This window comes from Marmota marmota, unplaced genomic scaffold (genome assembly GCF_001458135.2).
Source record: "Marmota marmota marmota unplaced genomic scaffold, marMar, whole genome shotgun sequence".
Lineage (NCBI taxonomy): Eukaryota > Metazoa > Chordata > Mammalia > Rodentia > Sciuridae > Marmota > Marmota marmota.
This window is the reverse complement of record NW_026000048.1, coordinates 12925116-12943504: the sequence shown is the minus strand read 5'-3', so window position 1 is coordinate 12943504 and position 18389 is coordinate 12925116. Positions and strand designations below refer to the sequence as shown.

Below are 18389 nucleotides of genomic sequence, written 5' to 3'. Positions count from 1 at the left end.
GGGGGGGGGGTTCTTGAGGATTGAACCCAGGGCATCAAGCATGCTAGTCAAGTGCTTTATCATTGAGCAACACCCCAACCCCCCCATCTGTTTTTAATAGGCAAATATGTAAACTTTCTTATGACTTCTAAATTTGAATGAAGACATTTACTCCCCTAGATTGTTCATAATGGATTCTCTTGGATTTCCCTCCAAGAATTTTATTGATTTTCTAATTTCTATTTGTCTTTAAAGCCTAAGGAATTAATTTTTCTATATGTGACAGTTTGTTGATCTAGTTAACAAAAGTATATTCAGTGTGTACTATTCACTTAGCACTGTGCCTCTAAGCTAAAATGGAAGCAATACCCTTCGCATCTCAAAACACCTAAAGCATGTGGCCCACCCATGAGGAGGCAGGAGGACACCAAAACCTGAGTTATTACCCTCTCCATCCAGAAACTTCTGTTCCAACTGTTTTCACAAAATCATAGATAAAAATTGTAGATGGTAAGAAGTGTGGGTTTAGGTTTTAAATGAGGTTTCCAGGGCTGACATAACAAACTACTATAGACTTAGTAGCTTAAACCACATAAATATATTTTCTCATGGTTCTAGGGACTCAAAGTCCAATGTCAGCAGGGTCCATTTCCTTAGAGCCTCCCCCCTTGCTTGGTAGATGGCCACGTTCTCCCTGAATCCTCACTTGGTCCTCCTTCTGTACAAAAGTGTCTAGGTCTGAACTTCTTCTCTTTATAAAGATACCAGTCCTGTTGGATTAGCTGTGACTGACCTCATCTTAACTTGATTTCCTGTTTAAAACCCCTGTCTCCAAAGATGCTCACATTCCAAGATGCAGATTTTAAGGGGGCACAATTTATTCCATAATGAGTTTCAAATGTTTTATACAATCAGCAAGCACCATTAGCTATCAGTGAGAGGGAGATCATTGAAGGCTTCCTGGAAGGGAGAACAAAGGCCAGAGATGGGCACTGAAGGACACTTGATGGATCAGTGAGGTGATAAAAAGCTCTTCTATGAGAAGATGAGAACAAGCAAAGTTATGGCTACAAAATGTGTTGGGATTCTCATGCGGTTATTAGACTAAAGAGAAGAGGTAGTTCATTTTGGGGATAAATAAGACATAAAATCAGAACTGCTGAGATTGTACATAACCTGGATTTAGGAGAAGTCTAGTTTAAAAAAAAAGAGCCATCATAATTTTTTTAAAAATGAAATTTTATAATTGAAATAATATTTAAGATAGAAAAAAATCTGATTTATGATTGTGAAATAAAGCATGGAGACCAGATTAAGACTGACACAATGATCATATGGGTGAGTGGGTCCAGAGTGGTGCAGTAGCAACTAAACAGAACGGGAGATGAATATTAGACATTTCAAAGAATGTGTCAAAAAATGGGCAGAAGTTATTCATTGTAGGAAGGCAAGAAGGCTAAGGCAAAGGGACAAAGTATTTTGAACCAAGACAACAAACAATGGTGCCATTGAAATTGTAGGGAACAGAATTTTGGAGAAAAAGAGGACCATTGGTTCATTTGAGTCTGAAGTTCAAGATAGAAGTATTTATTGGGAATAAGAAATTAGGGCAGGGGCTCTTGTAGGGGGAAAGGTCAAATCTGAGGTGAGCATTAGTAATTCGTCAGCATGGAGTAGTTGGTACAAACTGCAGGAATTCAGGATGAACTTTTATTAAGCCCTTATTGTATGTCAAACATTCCCTTAAGTGCTAGGAATACAAAAATAAATAAGGCATCTGTCTTCAGAAACCTCATCATCCTCTGTTGGGAAGGCAAGAGGTGGTCGATAATGCTCAGTGATGAGGAAGTCAGAGATAATAAGGACAGATAAAGGGCCTTCAGATTTGTCAATGAAGTGTACCTTTGACCTTCAAGAAGGCATTTTTCAATAGAGTCTTTGTAACTGAAATCAGATTGAATAGGGATCATTTGATGAACAAATGGAGACAAGATCAAGAATTCCTGTATTACCAGAAATGTCTTTTCTGGTTTTCACTCTTGTGGCATTTAATAAGATTCTTTGCCGTCTTCAATTTCATTTGTGTTACAATAGTAAGGTGCTGGTATTTTAATCCAGATTTGAAATAGTATTAGAGCCAAGTTAAAATTTAGTCACAGACCACTTTGAAATGTCTCTAAAAATAGTAAGAATATACACTAACTAGATACTGTATTTTCATGTTTCTTGCCATTCAGATTCAAATGAGATAAGTGGATATGATCAAGACACTTTAAAAAATGAAAAAAAATTGCAAGAGCAAATAGAAGTTGTTTAAGGATCAACACTGGGATAATGAAAAGAAAGAAAAATATAAAATACTACTATTTGGGGTGTTAGCAAGAATGAAAGCTTTACCATCTTTTGTCTAGGACAGTCTATGACAGGATCTAGATATACAGATATTTTTTCTCCCTCCAGCTCCTTGTCCTGTTCCTATGGAGAAGGAAGAGAGAATGAGAGATAAATCCCAAGTATTGATTAGAAAAGTATCTAGGCTATTATTAATCCCTGTTAACATAATTCTCTTAATAACTAACTCATTTTCTTTTGTTTTATTCAAAAAAGGGCAGTAAACTATGGTTATTGTGATTGTCTCTGGTTAGCTTTGGTCCATGCAGTTCACCTTTAAAAAGTCCTCCTAATGACTTGATCTTCTTTAATCGTCCTGTAATTTCCCACACATTTTGAAATAAGTGAACTGGATACTATTAGACTACAAGTGCTGTTGTGACAAATACGCTCACCTAGCAGGCTGGGTATGAGACTAGAAAGTTAGACATCTGAGTCTTTCATGCTAATTGGAGCTGATTGACCCTCCCATAGTTGTTTATATATACTAAGTATTATATATTCATTGACTTGAATAGATTTAACTTGATTGGATTAGTATGTTTGGGGATGATTCAGTTTCTCTCTGTATTTCTTCATTTGTGGGTTGGAAACTATTGCTGTCCCTTTATTATTTGCAATAATGATCTATTGCCCTTAAAGTCTTGCTAAGAAATATATGCTCAGATATATGTTGAATGCACCATTCTCTAGCAGCACCCAGACCCACCTCTCCCCCTGATCCTGATGTAGTTGTCAAGTAGCCATTCTCTACAACTGCAGTTGGTAGATGGGGTGCTTAAGAGTCTTGAAAACTAGAAATATTCAGTGAGAGGCCCTATTAGTTCTGTAAATATAACGCCATTTGTCATGAACATAAGCAACCAAGCATGTAGATCATCAGGAGTTCTGTTGCTCTAGCTTTATGAAGTTGGCCATACTGGCAGAGAGAGCAGGAAAAGATGACCAAATGTGTTCCTTCTTGGTCAGTATTTTTAAATCGAATCCAAAAATTCTAAGGGTTTGTCTTTCTAAATTTTCATGAAAGATAGATTAGGCATCTAAAAACATGTCAACCCTACAAATGAGCAGTCTGCTCATTTGGGCCATAAGCAGATGGTGCTTTAAAATGAAGATCACCCAGGGCTTGAATGGTTGGGCCACCTCACCTGTGTCATAGAAGGGGGCATGAAGGAATAGCAGATGTTGTATGAATATAATGACCCTTTTAAGAATGTTTTATGGGACTGAATAGTCACTGGTAGAGCACTTGCCTGGTATGTGCAAGATCCTGTGTTCAATCCCCATCATCACCAAAAATATAAAAATGAATAATTTTTCTGCCGACTTTGTCCTCCTCCTCCATCCTATGAATTGGTGTACCCTACTCCACATTACTTTTCTTCCTCTTTGTTTCTTTCCCTTAGCTCTCAAGACAATTAGAAGATAGTATGAGGTGAGGAATATAGCAAGGGTTGGTGTGGGAACACATTTCCTCTTCCTCCTAGTTTTCACCTCAGTTGTCTCATATAAATTCTTATTTACCCCAAAAGGAAAACATTTCATGATAAAAGTCTTTGTACTTAAATATTTGTTCATGATCTCCTTCCTTATAGGTATCTCTAAAGGAGAAGAACCAAAAATATTGAGACCCCCAAGACGACCCCGGAAACCCAAGACATTAAATAACCCCGAAGATTCCACATACTATTATCTACTACATGTAAGTGGCTCACTCTTACCCACGGGAGCCAGAGTATGTTCTGAAGGCCAGTGTGCTGCATCCGGCACACTGTCACAGAGAAAGGCCTGGCAAACCAGAGATACCTCTGGGTTGCCTCTTCACTGACTTTCCCCCAGCTGAGTGTCTGGGCACTTTCCTGTCCTCTCACCCCTCTTCCTCATGGTCCAGACCTCTCCTGTGGTCCTATACCCACTGTGTTCTCCCAGCAACTCTCTTTGCTGGTCATGAATCTGAGCTTATATGTAAATATCAACCCAGAAAGGGAAAGCCATCATGACTGGAGCTGTCTACAGAGGGCGTGCATTAAGGAATGCAAATGGGTGGGTTATGGTGAAAGAGAAGGGGACATTCATTGAACACCTTAAATTATAGGCCTAAAGATTTGCTTGTTCACATTCACTGTAATATCTAATCCTAGAAGCAGCCTTTAATGTCATATCCACATCTCATGGTTCAGGATCCCAAGACACAGGTAAGCATGTGTGGGCCACTAATTTTACGAGGTCTTCTGACTCCATTCACAGTTTGCTCTAGATGGGAACTCACTAACATCACCCCTGCTAGGTGGCCCTTGCTCTCATGTTCCTGTTCTCCATAAATCCCACTGTTGTCCACTTGGTTTTCTAAACCAAGATCCTGGAAGTCATCCCGAATCTTGCTTCTCCCTTTCATACCTGATCCATTGCTCTAAACTGATGTCTATGGACAAAAGCTCTCTGCAGTTCATCTTCCTTCTGTAACCTCACAGCATCTACCCTAATTCAGATCAACATCATTTCTCACCTGGAGTATTTCCAGCCCCCCTAACTGCTTCTCATCTCACCCCCGACTCCACCCCACGCTCAAGCTACATCAGAAAATTTTTCTAAACCATAATTTTGATTTTGTTCCTCCTTTGATAGGCCCTTTAATGACTCAGCAGCTCCATTAGTATACAGTCCAGATTCCTTCCAAGACCTTCTTTGTTGGACCTGGGACTGCTCTTCAGCTTCATATCCTGGTCCTTCCATGTCCACTGGTCATATTTAACTACTTGAAACTCTGCCAGGGAGTGGCATCCTCTCACGGTCCCAGGTCTCTTTCCCTCCATGGGCCCTCCATTTGCAATACTGATTTACTCACTCCTGATTGCCACAGAGAGGAGCAACTCTTCTCCATGCCACAGAGAACCCAGAAAAATGTGCTAGAACCCAGAGAATTTGTTGAGAACAGATTTTCCATCTCCCAAGATACAATGAAGCTCACACATGACTCCACCTTAGTCAGAGTCCTTCCCCTATACTCTGGTGATATCTCTTGAGTTTCTTCAGAAGGCTTCTCACCCTCTTGTTGTTGCCCAGAATTTGATCATGTGAGCTCTTCTCCTTTTATTTCCCTAGCTAAGAGAGCTTAGATCTCTCTCCTAAGCTAGAGAGAGCTTAGGTCTCTCTCTAGCTCCGAAATTAATATCAAACTGCCTAATTTTTTTTTACATTTTCTGTATTAAGATGCACACAGACATGTCTATACACAAGTGTACACACTCACCCAGCTTTGTTGGGATGTAAGTTGCATGCCATGTGAAACGTACAAGTAAATGGCTTTTAGTACAACCATCACCACAACCAATTTTACCAGATTTTTACCACCCCTAAAAGGAAACTTACCCATTAGCAGTCACTCCCTACCCACAATCCCTAGGCCTTCACAAATCCACTTTTTGTCTGTATAGATTTGCCTCTTCTGTACATTCCATACAATTAGAATCACATAGTATGTGGTCTTTTATGAGTGACCAAGTAATTTTATAAATTTATAAATCTACTCACTGGACTCTTCCCTCTTTCCTATCTTCCATTAATGCCATCATATTACAGACTATGATGACACAGTGTTATATATTAGAACTTTTTAATTCTATTCCCTTTAGAAGTCAATCCAAGAAGAGAAACGAAGACCAAGGAAAGACAGGTAATGATTACTTCTAGATTTCAACAAGTATTCTTGTTCAGAGATATAAATCCACTGTTCAAATTATGGTCAAAAATCCTGTGTATTATGTGGATACACTTGGTAGTACTGTGCTTTCAACATATTTTTAAATGTGTTGTTTATGTATAATTTACAAGATATTTCCCACTGAAAATATATTGAGTCAGCACTGTAAGAAGCATTTTCTAAGGACTTGAACATGTTTTTTTTTTTTTTTAAAAAGGGTACCATCCCCAATATAGAATTTGCTTTTCTCAGTTCATTGAATAGTTTTAATTGGGCAATTTGAACATACTCACATTTGCAGAATTTCTTTCCCTAAATTCCTTTTGCTTTTTCTCCTTCAACACATGCTAAATCTCATGTTTTATTTTTATTTTCATGGGTTTGTTAGGATAGCAAGATTTGTGTTACCTACAGATGTGGCACACTTAACTTCAGGGGATTTTCATTTTCCTACATTTCAGTCAACCAATACTCTACTATTTTAACATTATGCCACTGCTTTTTTAAAAAAAAATATTCAGTTATGGATGGACACAATACTTTTATTTATTATTTATTTTTATGTGGTGCTGAGGATCGAACCCAGTGCAGCCCTTATGCTAGGCAAGCTCTCTATACCACTAGCCCTATACCACTATTTTAATCAATGCCAACCACTTTCTGAACAGTGCTAATAACAAAAGAGGGTTCTTCTTTTATGCATGAATGAACAGAGTTTTCTATTTATGAATCGATGGCATCCTGAAAGTCCATTTATAAATTGGTATCTGTAACTTTAAAAACATCTATCCAGAAGCCCTGTGAGACCTGGTGGATTTCCATACCTACTGGTTTACATCCTGTGATGTCCATCAGACCACAGGTGCTGAGCACCACAGGAGCAAGACTCTGGCCCGAGTAGATCCAAGAATTAAAATGGTTGAGACACACCCGTGTGTGTATAAGGTGTTCAGGAATTAGAATCTGGCACAGAAATAAATTCCCTAAAGACAAACAGGTAGAAGGAGGCCAGAGGGTCCCCTGTGAAGGAGGGAAATTAAGATCATAAAACCTTGTGTGTATCAATGTACTGATGGACTGATATATTTTAAAAATGCTTTGTGCTTGTGCATAAAGACCAGCTTTCCTGATAGCAGCCCTGGGGTCAGTTGTGAACACCGATGCATGAGAGCAACATTATCACTGGCTGTTCTAGTAACTACTAGTTTTATGCCAGGTTAAAACTAAGAGACCCAGGAAAAGCTGCTCCAGCAGTTAGTGCTTTATTCCAGGTAAGAGATGACAAGTCTGTTTTTCTTTTTAATTTATGATTTATACGGTTTTCGCACATTTCAAGACTCATTTATATTGACCTGTATGTGTTACTCTTAAATTACAGTAAATGCTTAAAAAAAAGGAAGACAAATATTCTGTAAGTTTAAGTAAATAGAGAATTACACTGATGTCATGATATGTTATGTTTCATTTACAGTCAGGGAAAATTATTAGATTTGGAAGATTTCTATTATAAGGAATTTTTGCCCAGTCATTCTGGACCAAAGTACCATAACCCTAACTTAAGAGAATCAAGACAACAGCAGGAACTCCAGAGTCCATGCTTTAAGGCTAACGAAAGGTAATAAACTGCATTTTAAAATACAGCATGTTCAACTTTACACTCACAATTCTGTTTTTAAGCAATTTCCCTTTACTTATGGGCTAATGACAAAGTGGTTTTACTTAATATTGCTTCTCACAAGGGATACAATATTTAAAGATAAAAATCATAAATGTTGCAGTAGCATAATCAAACATCTTCATTTTCTTAGCAAAATCACAGTTTATACCTACTTATAAACCTGTTTTCTTGGTGTAATTATTAATAGCATCTCTTTTTAAAAGTTTGTCAGTTAGGATGATAAGCTGCAACATACCGTATCTAAAATCTATGTTAAACTCTAAATGGTAATTTAATCCCTTATTGGTTTCTTAATTGTGGTTTATAATTTCTCAGAATCAGAATATCAAATCAGAAATATTTTGGAGTAAGATTCATAGAAAAATATGTATTTGGAACTTGAGTTTTTCTCCTACCAACAACTTTATAATATTAAGTAACTTCTTTTGCAGCTTATTTGCAACTTTAGGGATTCTTTTTTGGTTTTGGTTTTTGTTTTTTCCTGTCTTCATCAATTCTTTCTTAAGTTTTAAGATTGAGAGAATTAGACAAAAACATGATATATGAGAAATGGGAGCAATGACAGGCCATGAGGAGCTGTTTATCCAAAAGTCCTGAGCCAGCGTCCTATCAGCCTAGAACATTCTGCACCCCTCACTCGTCTCATTACACTGTGACATGATGGTTAAGAGCAGAGGTTTTAGAGTTAGAATGTCTTAGATTTGGATCCTGATAAAGCCATTTGGTGGTTGAATGATCGATCCTGCTCATGTTACCCATCTCTTTAAGCCTCAGTGTCCACATCTGCAAAAGGATTTGCTAATAACTGCCTCACTACATTGTTGCAGAGATTAAATGAAATGATGAATCACTTAACACAATATGCAGCATAGGAGAGGTGTTCCATTCTTGGTGGCTATTATTCTCTTTATCTGCTTTCCAGAATCTACCTGAACTTTCATTTTTATCCCTTGTCTCCAAAAAGATTTTATTCTTCCATTTTGAAATCAAGAACTGTAACATGTTGGAGCTTATAGATGTGCTAGTCTAACCACAGAGTTCAAGTGCCAAAAAGATTAAATAACTCATTCCAGGTCACATACCTAGTGAGTGAAATAAAGCCCAAGGTTTTTACACTGTGCTCCAATGTTTTTCACCGACTACCTTCTTCACATTTTAACAGGCAACTCTGCCCCCTCTCCAGAATATTCTTTCTCTTCCCCCAATGACAGAAACACATCTGCTTTAAAAGTATTATGTCCCTGAAATGTTGCCTGTTATCAAATTATGTTTATGGATATGTATTTAGTAATCACTACAATAAGAATGCCAGCAGCTAACATTGGTTGAATGCTTAATTTGTTCTAGCTCTATGCTGTTATTTCATTTAATCCTCACAGCAAGCTGAGGAAACAGTAAGTATTATTGCCCCATTTTATAGATAAAGAGGCTAAATCTGCAAACTTAGAGACTGCAAATAGTCACCTATATAGTAAGTGATGGAGCCTGAAATTTTGAATGCAGGACTCTCCAGTTTTAGATTCAATGACTTTAACTGCTATTCAATATTGCCACTTTATTCAAAGCACTGTGTTGGGCATTTAGGAAGGGGTGGATATAGGGGTGCATAAGGAATGGTCCTTACATCCAAGGCACTTGGTGGTTGAGGAAAGTATACTGATATCACAAATCGGGAAGTAGGGATATGGTGCATTCACAGAGCAATTGCCTAGCATATGTAAGGCCCTGGTTTCAATCCCAGCACTAAAAAAATAAAAAATAAAAATAAGCAAAGCTGAACAAGAAGGGAACTCCAAGAAAGGAATTTTTGAAACTAAAGATTATAGACACAACTCAGCCAAATGCAGTGAGTGAACCTTGATAAGATTCTAGTTTTAACATAGGGGGAAAAAAACAAAACATTTTTTAAAGTGGCTCTGAAAGACATTTGGGGGCAAGTGGACTTGAGACTAAACTATATGTTGGATGATGTTATTGCAGAAAGAATGTCTTGGTGTATGTGAATACAGCCACACACACACCAAGTTCTGACGTCACTCAGGAAGATGTGAGTAAGCCCAGGAATATGATGTCCCATAGCAATGATAAATTGAATGTCTCATGTTTTTTTTATTTTTTATTTATTTATTTATTTATTTATTTATTTATTTATTTATTTATATAACAGTGGAATGCATTACAATTCTTATTACATATATAGAGCACTCTTTTCCATATCTCTGGTTGTATACATAGTATACACCAATTCGTGTCTTTACACATGTACTTTGGATAATAATGATCATCATGCTCCCTCCCCACTCATACACTGCTGGTGGGACTGCAAATTGGTGCAGCCAATGTGGAGAGCAGTATGGAGATTCCTTGGAAATTTGGGAATGGAACCACCATTTGACCCAGCTATCCCTCTCCTCAGTCTATACCCAAAGGACTTAAAAACAGCATACTACAGGGACACAGCCACATCAATGTTTATAGCAGCACAATTCACAATAGCTAAACTGTGGAACCAACCTAGATGCCCTTCAATAGATGAATTGATAAAAAAAAAATGTGGTATATATACACAATGGAATATTATTCAGCATTAAAAGAGAATAAAATCATGGCATTTGCAGGTAAATGGATGGAGTTAGAGAAGATAATGCTAAGTGAAGTTAGTCAATCCCAAAAAAAACAAACGCCAAATGTTTTCATAGTGGGGTAGGGAGAGGAAGCATGGGAGGAATAGATGAACTCATGGTCTTTTTTAATTGATGAATAAAAATTATATACATTTTTGGTATAGAACATGATATTTTGAAATATATATATCCACATTATGGGTAGCTAAATGGAGCTAATTAACAAACACGCCATCTCACATGCTTTTATGCTTTTATGATGAGAACACTTAAAATCTACTTTTCTGGCAGTTTTCAAATATACCATATATTGTTATTAACTATAGTCACCATGTTGTAAAATAGATCTACTGAACTTACTCATGGTAAGATTTTCCATCCTGTGATCAGCATGTCCCCAGTCCTCTCCCCTGCCCCTGCCCTGGTAGCCACCATTCTATTCACTGATTCTGTAAGCTTGATTGTTTTAGATTTCACATACAAGCAAGATCACATGTTACTTGGCTTTCCAGTCTGGGCTTATTTGACTTAGCATAATGTCCTCCAAATTTATCGACATTGTCACAGATAACAGAATTTCCTTCTTTTATGACTGAGTAGTATTCCATTGAGTATATAAAATACATTTTTTTAATCATTCGTCCTCTGGTAACTCTTAGGTAGATTCAGTACCTTGGTTATCTTGAATAGTGCTTCCCTGAGCACGGAAATGCAGATCTGCCTTCAAGGTACTCCCCTCACATCTTTTGCATATATACCTAGTAAGGGGATTGGGGGATAATTTGATAGGTACCTTTTTTTAAATTTTTTGACGACCCTCCAGACTACTTTTCATAAAGTTGTACTAATTGACATTCCCACCAACAGTGTGCTGGAGTTTCCTTTTTTCTATATCTTCACCAACAATTGCTCTTTTTTTTCTTTTTTGATACAGGGTCTCATTAAATTGCTCGGGCTGGTCTTGCACATGCAGTCCTCTTGCCTCAGTTTCCCAAGCTTCTGGGATTATAGGCATGTGTCATAAAAACCCAGCTTAACACTTAGTATCTTTTTTGATAACAGCCATCTTTATAAGTGTGAGGGCATATCTCATTGAGGTTTGATGATTAATGATGTTGAGCTTCTTCTCCTTTTTTTTCACATACCTGTTGGCCATTTGTATGTCTTCTTTTGAGAAATGTCTATTCAAGCCCTTTACCCATTTTTTAATGGGTTATTTATTTCCTTGCTGTGCAGTTGTTTGAGTTCCACATATATTTTGAATGTTAACCCCTTGTTATATGTATGGTTCACAAATATTAACTCCCATTCCATGGGTTATAACTTCACTATAATAATTGTTTCCTTTGCTCCACAGAATTTTTTAAATTAGATATGATCCCATTTGTCCAGTTTTGCTCCTGTGACCTGTGCTCTGGGTGTCAGATCCAAAGTATCACTGCCCAGAGCATGTCATGGAGCTTTTCCCCTATGTTTTCTTCTAGTAGTTTACAGTTTCAGGTCTTAATGTTTAAATTTTTAATTCAATTTTCTAAATGGTATGAGATAATAGTTTAGTATCATTCTTGTGCCTGTGAATATACAATTTTCCCAATACTGTTTATTAAAGAAACTCCTTTTCCTAGTGTTTTCTTGGCATCTTTTTTCAGAAACCAAATGACTATAAATGTATAGGTTTATTTCTGAGCCCTCTATTCTGTTACATTGTTCTGCGTGTCTTTTTTCATGCCAGTGTCTGTTTGTATTGCCATAGCTTGTAGTAGGTCTTGAAATTTGGTGGTATGATGCCTCCAGCTTTGTTCTTATTGATCATGATTGTTTTGACTGTACAGGATCTTTTGTGGTTCCATGCAAATCATTTGGAATTGTTTTTCCTATTCTGTTAAAAAAAAAAGTTGGAATTTAGACTAGGGATTGCTTTGATTTGTAGCTCATGTGGAGTGTTATAGACATTTTCAACATTATTAATCCTTGTAATCCATGAAAATGGGATATATATTCCCATTTACTTTCACCTTCTTCAATTTCCTTCATGTCTTATACTTTTCAGTGCACAAATATTTTGCCTCCTTGGTTAAATTCAAGAGTTTTATTTTTTGCAGCTATTATAATTAAAATTGTTTTCTTGATTTCTCTTTCAATAAATGTTCATGAATTCTAAATAAAAGTTGATAGCAGGTAATTAGTGGTGACCATTTCTTATGTCCTCCCAAAATGAAATCCAGTGGGGTTTCTGTTGAGCAGCATTGAAGGATGTGGCTTATTAAGGATATATGCAGATTTTAATTATGAAAAAGAGGTATGGAGAAAATGGAAATACTTAAAAGTAAGATGGAACAAGAGTATATCAGTTGAGGCTGAGAGAATTATGAAAGAAGTATGGCCAGAAAAGAGGTCAAGGGATACAGTGGAAGAAGCATATCTGGGCCCTATAAATCTGGGCTGGATCCTCATTCAAAACTCCTTACTAGCTCTGTCATGTAGAATCTGTTTTCTCATCTGCAGATTGAGGATAGGAAGGATCTAAGACCTTGCATTTCCATTCTTAGAATTAGAGATAATGTGTGTAATGTATCTGGCAAATGATTACTACTCAATATTTTTAAATTCTCGTATAGGAGAATTCAAGTCAGTAACTCAAAGGAGAATACTCCGTGACACCTATTATAAGTCTATGATACCCATTATAAAACAAAAGACCTCTCCTGTCAAGTATCCACTGAGCTCAAAATGCCCTGAAAGATCTTGCCAAAAGTTTGTTCTTCTTATAATTCCTTATTCAGAAAATGCATGACGTGTTCCACCAGCAGGCAATGTTCTAGCCATCTCCTTGTATCATTCTTTTCATTCATTTGTATGTACCTGCTGTGACCCTGCCTCATTCTACCTCAATTATATTTAGCTGGCAAACCCTAATGCCAGGTTCATGCTGGGTAAACCCACTTTCTGCCAATCTGTACCTGCATCCATGTAGCTTAACATGGTTAGAGATAAGCTAAATCTATTCTCGCTTAAAATGTATGGCCTCAGTCCATTATTCCCTTCCCCAGTCCACTCGATAAGATTTGCTTCTCTTTCCTCTATCCTCATAATTTTCACACTTGCAGCTGACAATCTTCTTTCCTTTTTTATCTAGAAAGCAGTAGCAGGGGGATAGCTGGGTCAAATGGTGGTTCCATTCCCAATTTTCCAAGAAATCTCCATACTGCTTTCCATATTGGCTGCACCAATTTGCAGTCCCACCAGCAATGTATGAGTGTGCCTTTTTCCCCACATCCTTGCCAACACTTATTATTGTTTCCCTTCATAATAGCTGCCATTCTGACTGGGGTGAGATGAAATCTTAGAGTGGTTTTGATTTGCATTTCTTTAATTGTTAGCCATGATGAACATTTTTTCATATATTTGCTGATTGATTGTATATCATCTTCTGAGAAGTGTCTCTTCAGGTCCTTGGCCCATTTATTGATTGGGTTATTTGTTTTTTTTGGTGTTTAACTTTTCGAGTTCTTTATAAACTCTATAGATTAGTGCTCTACCTGGTGTGTGAGGGGTAAATATTTGCTCCCAAGATGTAGGCTCTCCATTCACCTCACAGATTTTTTTCTTTTGCTGAGAAGAAACAACTTTTTAGTTTGAATCCATCCCATTTATTGATTCTTAATTTCAATTCTTGCACCACAGGAGTCTTATTAAGGAAATTGGGACCTGATACCACATGATGGAGATTAGGCCCTATTTTTTCTTCTATTCAATGCAGGGTCTCTGGTTTTAGTCCTAGGTCCTTGATCCATTTTGAGTTGAGTTTTGTGCATGGTGAGAGATAGGGGTTTAATCTCATTTTGTTGCATATGGATTTCCAGTTTTCCTAGCACCATTTGTTGAAGAGGCTATCTTTTCTCTAATGCATGTTTTTGGCACCTTTGACTAATATAAGATAATTGTAATTTTGTGGACTTAAAAACAGCATACTACAGGGACCCAGCCACATCAATGTTTATAGAAGCACAATTCACAGTAGCTAAACTGTGGAACCAACCTAGATGCCCTTCAATAGATGAATGGATAAAAAAAATGTGGCATTTATAAACAATGGAATATTACTCAGCAATAAAAGAGAATAAAATCATGTTATTTGCAGGTAAATGGATGGAGTTAGAGAAGATAATGCTAAGTGAAGTTAGCCAATCCCCCCAAAAAACAAATATCAAATGTTTTTTTTCTGATATAAGGAGGCTGATTCATAGTGGGATAGGGAAAGGGAGAATAGGAGGAATAGACAACTCTAGATAGGGCAGAGGGGTTGGAGGGGAAGGGAGGGAGCATGGGGTTATAAATGATGGTGGAATGTGATGATCATTATTATCCAAAGTACATGCATGAAGACATGAATTAGTGTGAATATACTTTATATACAGCCAGAGATATGAAAAAGTGTACTCTATATGTGTAATAAGAATTATAATGCATTCCACTGTCACATATAAATTAAAACCTAATTTAAAAAGAAAGAAAGAAAGCAGTAGCAGAGTATAGACACAAGCTTCCACCACCACATCTACCAGCCTTCTTGCCACTTAAGCATGTACTTCCCTCAGCTAAAGCCACACCTTCCCATTGTGCACTCCATCCAAGTCCTTCCACCCACTCAAGAATATTGTATGGCAGTTGTCCCCCCCTCTGCTGCATCTTGGATGTGGGTTCTTTTGATAAAATCATTTCTGGCCATTTGTGAGCATGATGAAATCAGAACCCCCCAAAAAAACACCCTTAATGTTCCTTTAAGGCTACCCATTTTTCTTCTCTTTATTATAGCAAAAGAATAATATGCAAAGATATTGCTTCCTCCATATCTTCTCTTTCCATTCTCTCTTGAGCCTCTTAACTCAGGTTTCTACTGAAACTGCTCCTGTCAAAGTCATCAATGACTTCCATTTTGCCAAAAACCGTGATCTATTCCCAGTCCTTATCCTTCCCCATTAACATCCTTTAACACTGTGATTTCTCAGTTTGTCTTTAAACACTTTCTTCATTGACCTCCAAGACACTACTTCTCTTGGTTTGTCTCTTGCCTCACTGGCTGCTTGTCTTCATTCTCCTTTGCTGATAAGTCCTCAACTTGAAATAGTAGAATGTTCCAGATAATGTATGTGTGTGCGTGTGTGTGTGTGTGTGTGTGTGTGTATCAACACACACTCTCATGATGTAAATATCATCTATGTACTTGAAATTCCTGAACTGGAGTCTCTGGCCTACACCAGGATTCATACATCCAATTGCCTACTCAGTCTCTCCTCTTGAATGTCTAATAAATATCTCAAACTTAAAATAACCAAAACTAAAATCCTTATCCCCTCCCCAAAATGCTCTCTGTAGTCTTCCCCATCTTACTAAATAACTCCATCCTCCCATTGTTAAAGCCAGAAGTCTTGGGGACATTTTTATTTCTCTTTCACGTCCCAGACCATCAGCAAACTCTCGGTTCTACCTTGCAAGTATGACAGAATCCAGCCCATGCTCACCTCTTCCTCTATAAGCCTAGTCCAAACCATTGTCAGTTTTACTTGAACTGCTGCAGAGTCTTTTAACATGCCTATCTAATTCCATTCTGGCTGCCAGATTCTTCTATAAGCCATTCCTCTACTCTGAACCCCTTAATATTTCTCTTTACTCTTAAATTAAATCCAAGTCCTTGTCATGGTCTTCAAGCACTAAGTTATCTGCCATATTTTATCCTCATTCCTGTGCTCATCTCTTGCTATTCTTCCCTTTGTTTATTCCATTCAAGCCACAGTGACCTCCCTACTGTTCCTTGAACACAATATGTACACTGAAGTCCTGGGACTTTTCCATTGGTTGCTCTATCCTCCTGGAATAACTGCTCTTCTGCAAGACTCAGTCACTCTTTTAACTGCAGGCCTCTCTTCAAATGTCTCCTTAATAGAGACCATCATCTATGAAATAAATGACATTATAGCACAACCCTCAGGCTCCTCTTTATCCTGCTTTGATTTTCTATATAGCACCTCTCATCATTTTTAAATTGTTCATGCTTCTCTGCCACCCTAGATTTAAAACTCCATGAAAATGGGGACTTTTGTTCACCCATCACCTACAGCATTGCCCAGCACTTGGTGGGTGCTAAATGAATGAATCTGTGTAGTTGCATCTTTGAGAGCACCCCACTTCCCCAGGCAAACTTCAGAATCTAAAGAGAAACATTGGCAGTTTCCCAGCAGTGATCCAGGAAAGCTGGCTAGACAGCCTCACTGAAAATATTAAAACTGAAAAAACAACAGGGCAGAGAGATCCTGTGTAACAGAATGGTCAGATTTAGAGGAATATTTTGAAAAATATTAAGGCAGTTTTACAACTCAAAATGTGAGTATCTGATTAGGCATCTCCAGGTTTCCCCTTTGACCAGAGTGTATTTAAAATCAAACTACTGGGGACTGGGGTAATGGCTCAGCAGTATACCGCTGGCCTAGCACTTGCGAGGCCCTGGGTTGGATCCTAAGTACCACGTAAAAATAAATAAAATAAAGATACTGTGTCAACCACAACTAAAAAATCAAAGTACTAAAATAAATAGGTGGCTTATTGGTTGTGAATTATTTTTATCCTAAAAGAAGTTTGTCTTTTTGATCTATGCCTTCTGATGCTTTGTGTAGCTCTCATCCAAACATAAAGTCACTGGACTCCATTTTGAAAACCTGCTGAGAGAATTATGGCAGATACATTTAGCCATTAGCCGGAAATTTAAATATATATATATATATATATATATATATATATATATATTAGTTGTAGTTGGACACAATACTTTTATTTTATTTTATTTTATTTGTATGTGGTGCTGAGGGAGGAACCCAGGGCCTCACACGTGCTGGGCAAGCATTCTACCACTGAGCCACAACCCCAGCACCTAGCCAGACCTTTAGATGGTGTCTTTCTTAAAGGCACAGGGTTGGTGGAAAGTGCCAGGAAGAGGAACTGCCTAATTAGGGGTGGGTCGGAGGCACTGCGCTGGGTGGGGGCTCTGACACTCCTGGATCTCGCTCGCAGATGCTGGGCAGCGGAGAGTTCGGAGGAGGAGCAGGAAGAAGAGCAGGAGGAGACCGGGCCAGCGGCCAGCCCCTACGACTACAGGAGGCTCCTGCGCAAAACCTCCCAGCGCCGGCGCCTGGTAGAGCAGTTGTAGCGCAGCTGTTGAGAGGCTGCCACGGTCGGAAAGTGCTCAAGCCTGAGGGACCACAGGGAGCAAAGCGGGGAAGTCTGGGGCGCTGGCACCTCCAGGGACTGAAACCCAGTGCTTGACCTCGGTAGGGGCTGCCCGCTGCGCGTGCCCCTCAAATGCTGGGGTCAGCCTCGCGTGCCCAGAAGGAGGAGCCCTTGGGAAGCCCCAGGCGCTGCACCCTGAAGACCCTTCCCCGACCCCGCACTCCCCTCTCTCAACAGCCCTTGAGTTGGAGCAGCCCTGTCCCTATTTCCCTAATGTATCTGTTCATTTGTTTGAGACCCTTTCTGTGAATCTGGCTGCATCTGAGCTGACATCAGCCCCTCTCTCATTTTGGGTGACATCAAAGATTTTTTTTTTCCTTTATTGCAAACAACCGTCTCAGGCCTACTGGACAATTTCGGGTGGGATGAGTCTTCCAGAACAAAGCCCGGGTGGGAGCAAAGAAGGTGAATTTCATCTCAAACTGAGCTTTCCTTTCTCGTGGTCATTAAGATTGCTGAATAAAAAGGAAGCGCCTTGAAAAATCCGTGGTTTGCAGAGCAGGCTCATCAAGTTCGCTTTGGGGCCCCGCTTCTGCTGTATATAGAGTGCTGGTGGCAGCTCCCAGAGACAAGAGCAGAGGTGTCCCCAGTCGCCATTAGCAAACGCCCTCCCCAACCACCTCAAACACACACAATCTAAATTAATTCCCCCCGCATTTGTCATGAAAACACGACCTCCAAACAAAACTCCAGACCCCCAACACCACACACAAACGTGCTGCTTTCCTAATCAGTG

The 18389-nt window shown here is 38.6% G+C and overlaps 1 protein-coding gene across 2 annotated transcripts in view; it reads left to right on the top strand.

Moving 5' to 3' along the window:
- Myo3a (myosin IIIA) overlaps nucleotides 1-18138 on the top strand; it is a 224397-nt gene extending 206259 nt beyond the window's left edge. Inside the window, exons 31-35 of one of the 2 annotated variants that reach the window (XM_048812677.1) lie at nucleotides 3966-4072; nucleotides 4512-4565; nucleotides 6003-6043; nucleotides 7542-7685; nucleotides 17438-18138. In XM_048812677.1, the coding sequence (XP_048668634.1) occupies nucleotides 3966-4072; nucleotides 4512-4565; nucleotides 6003-6043; nucleotides 7542-7685; nucleotides 17438-17573 (482 nt within the window). In that variant the 3' untranslated portion in view covers nucleotides 17574-18138. The remainder of the gene's footprint in view (nucleotides 1-3965; nucleotides 4073-4511; nucleotides 4566-6002; nucleotides 6044-7541; nucleotides 7686-17437) is intronic. The other variant, XM_015495223.2, reaches the window with a different exon arrangement.
- The last annotated feature ends 251 nt before the right edge of the window (nucleotides 18139-18389 follow it).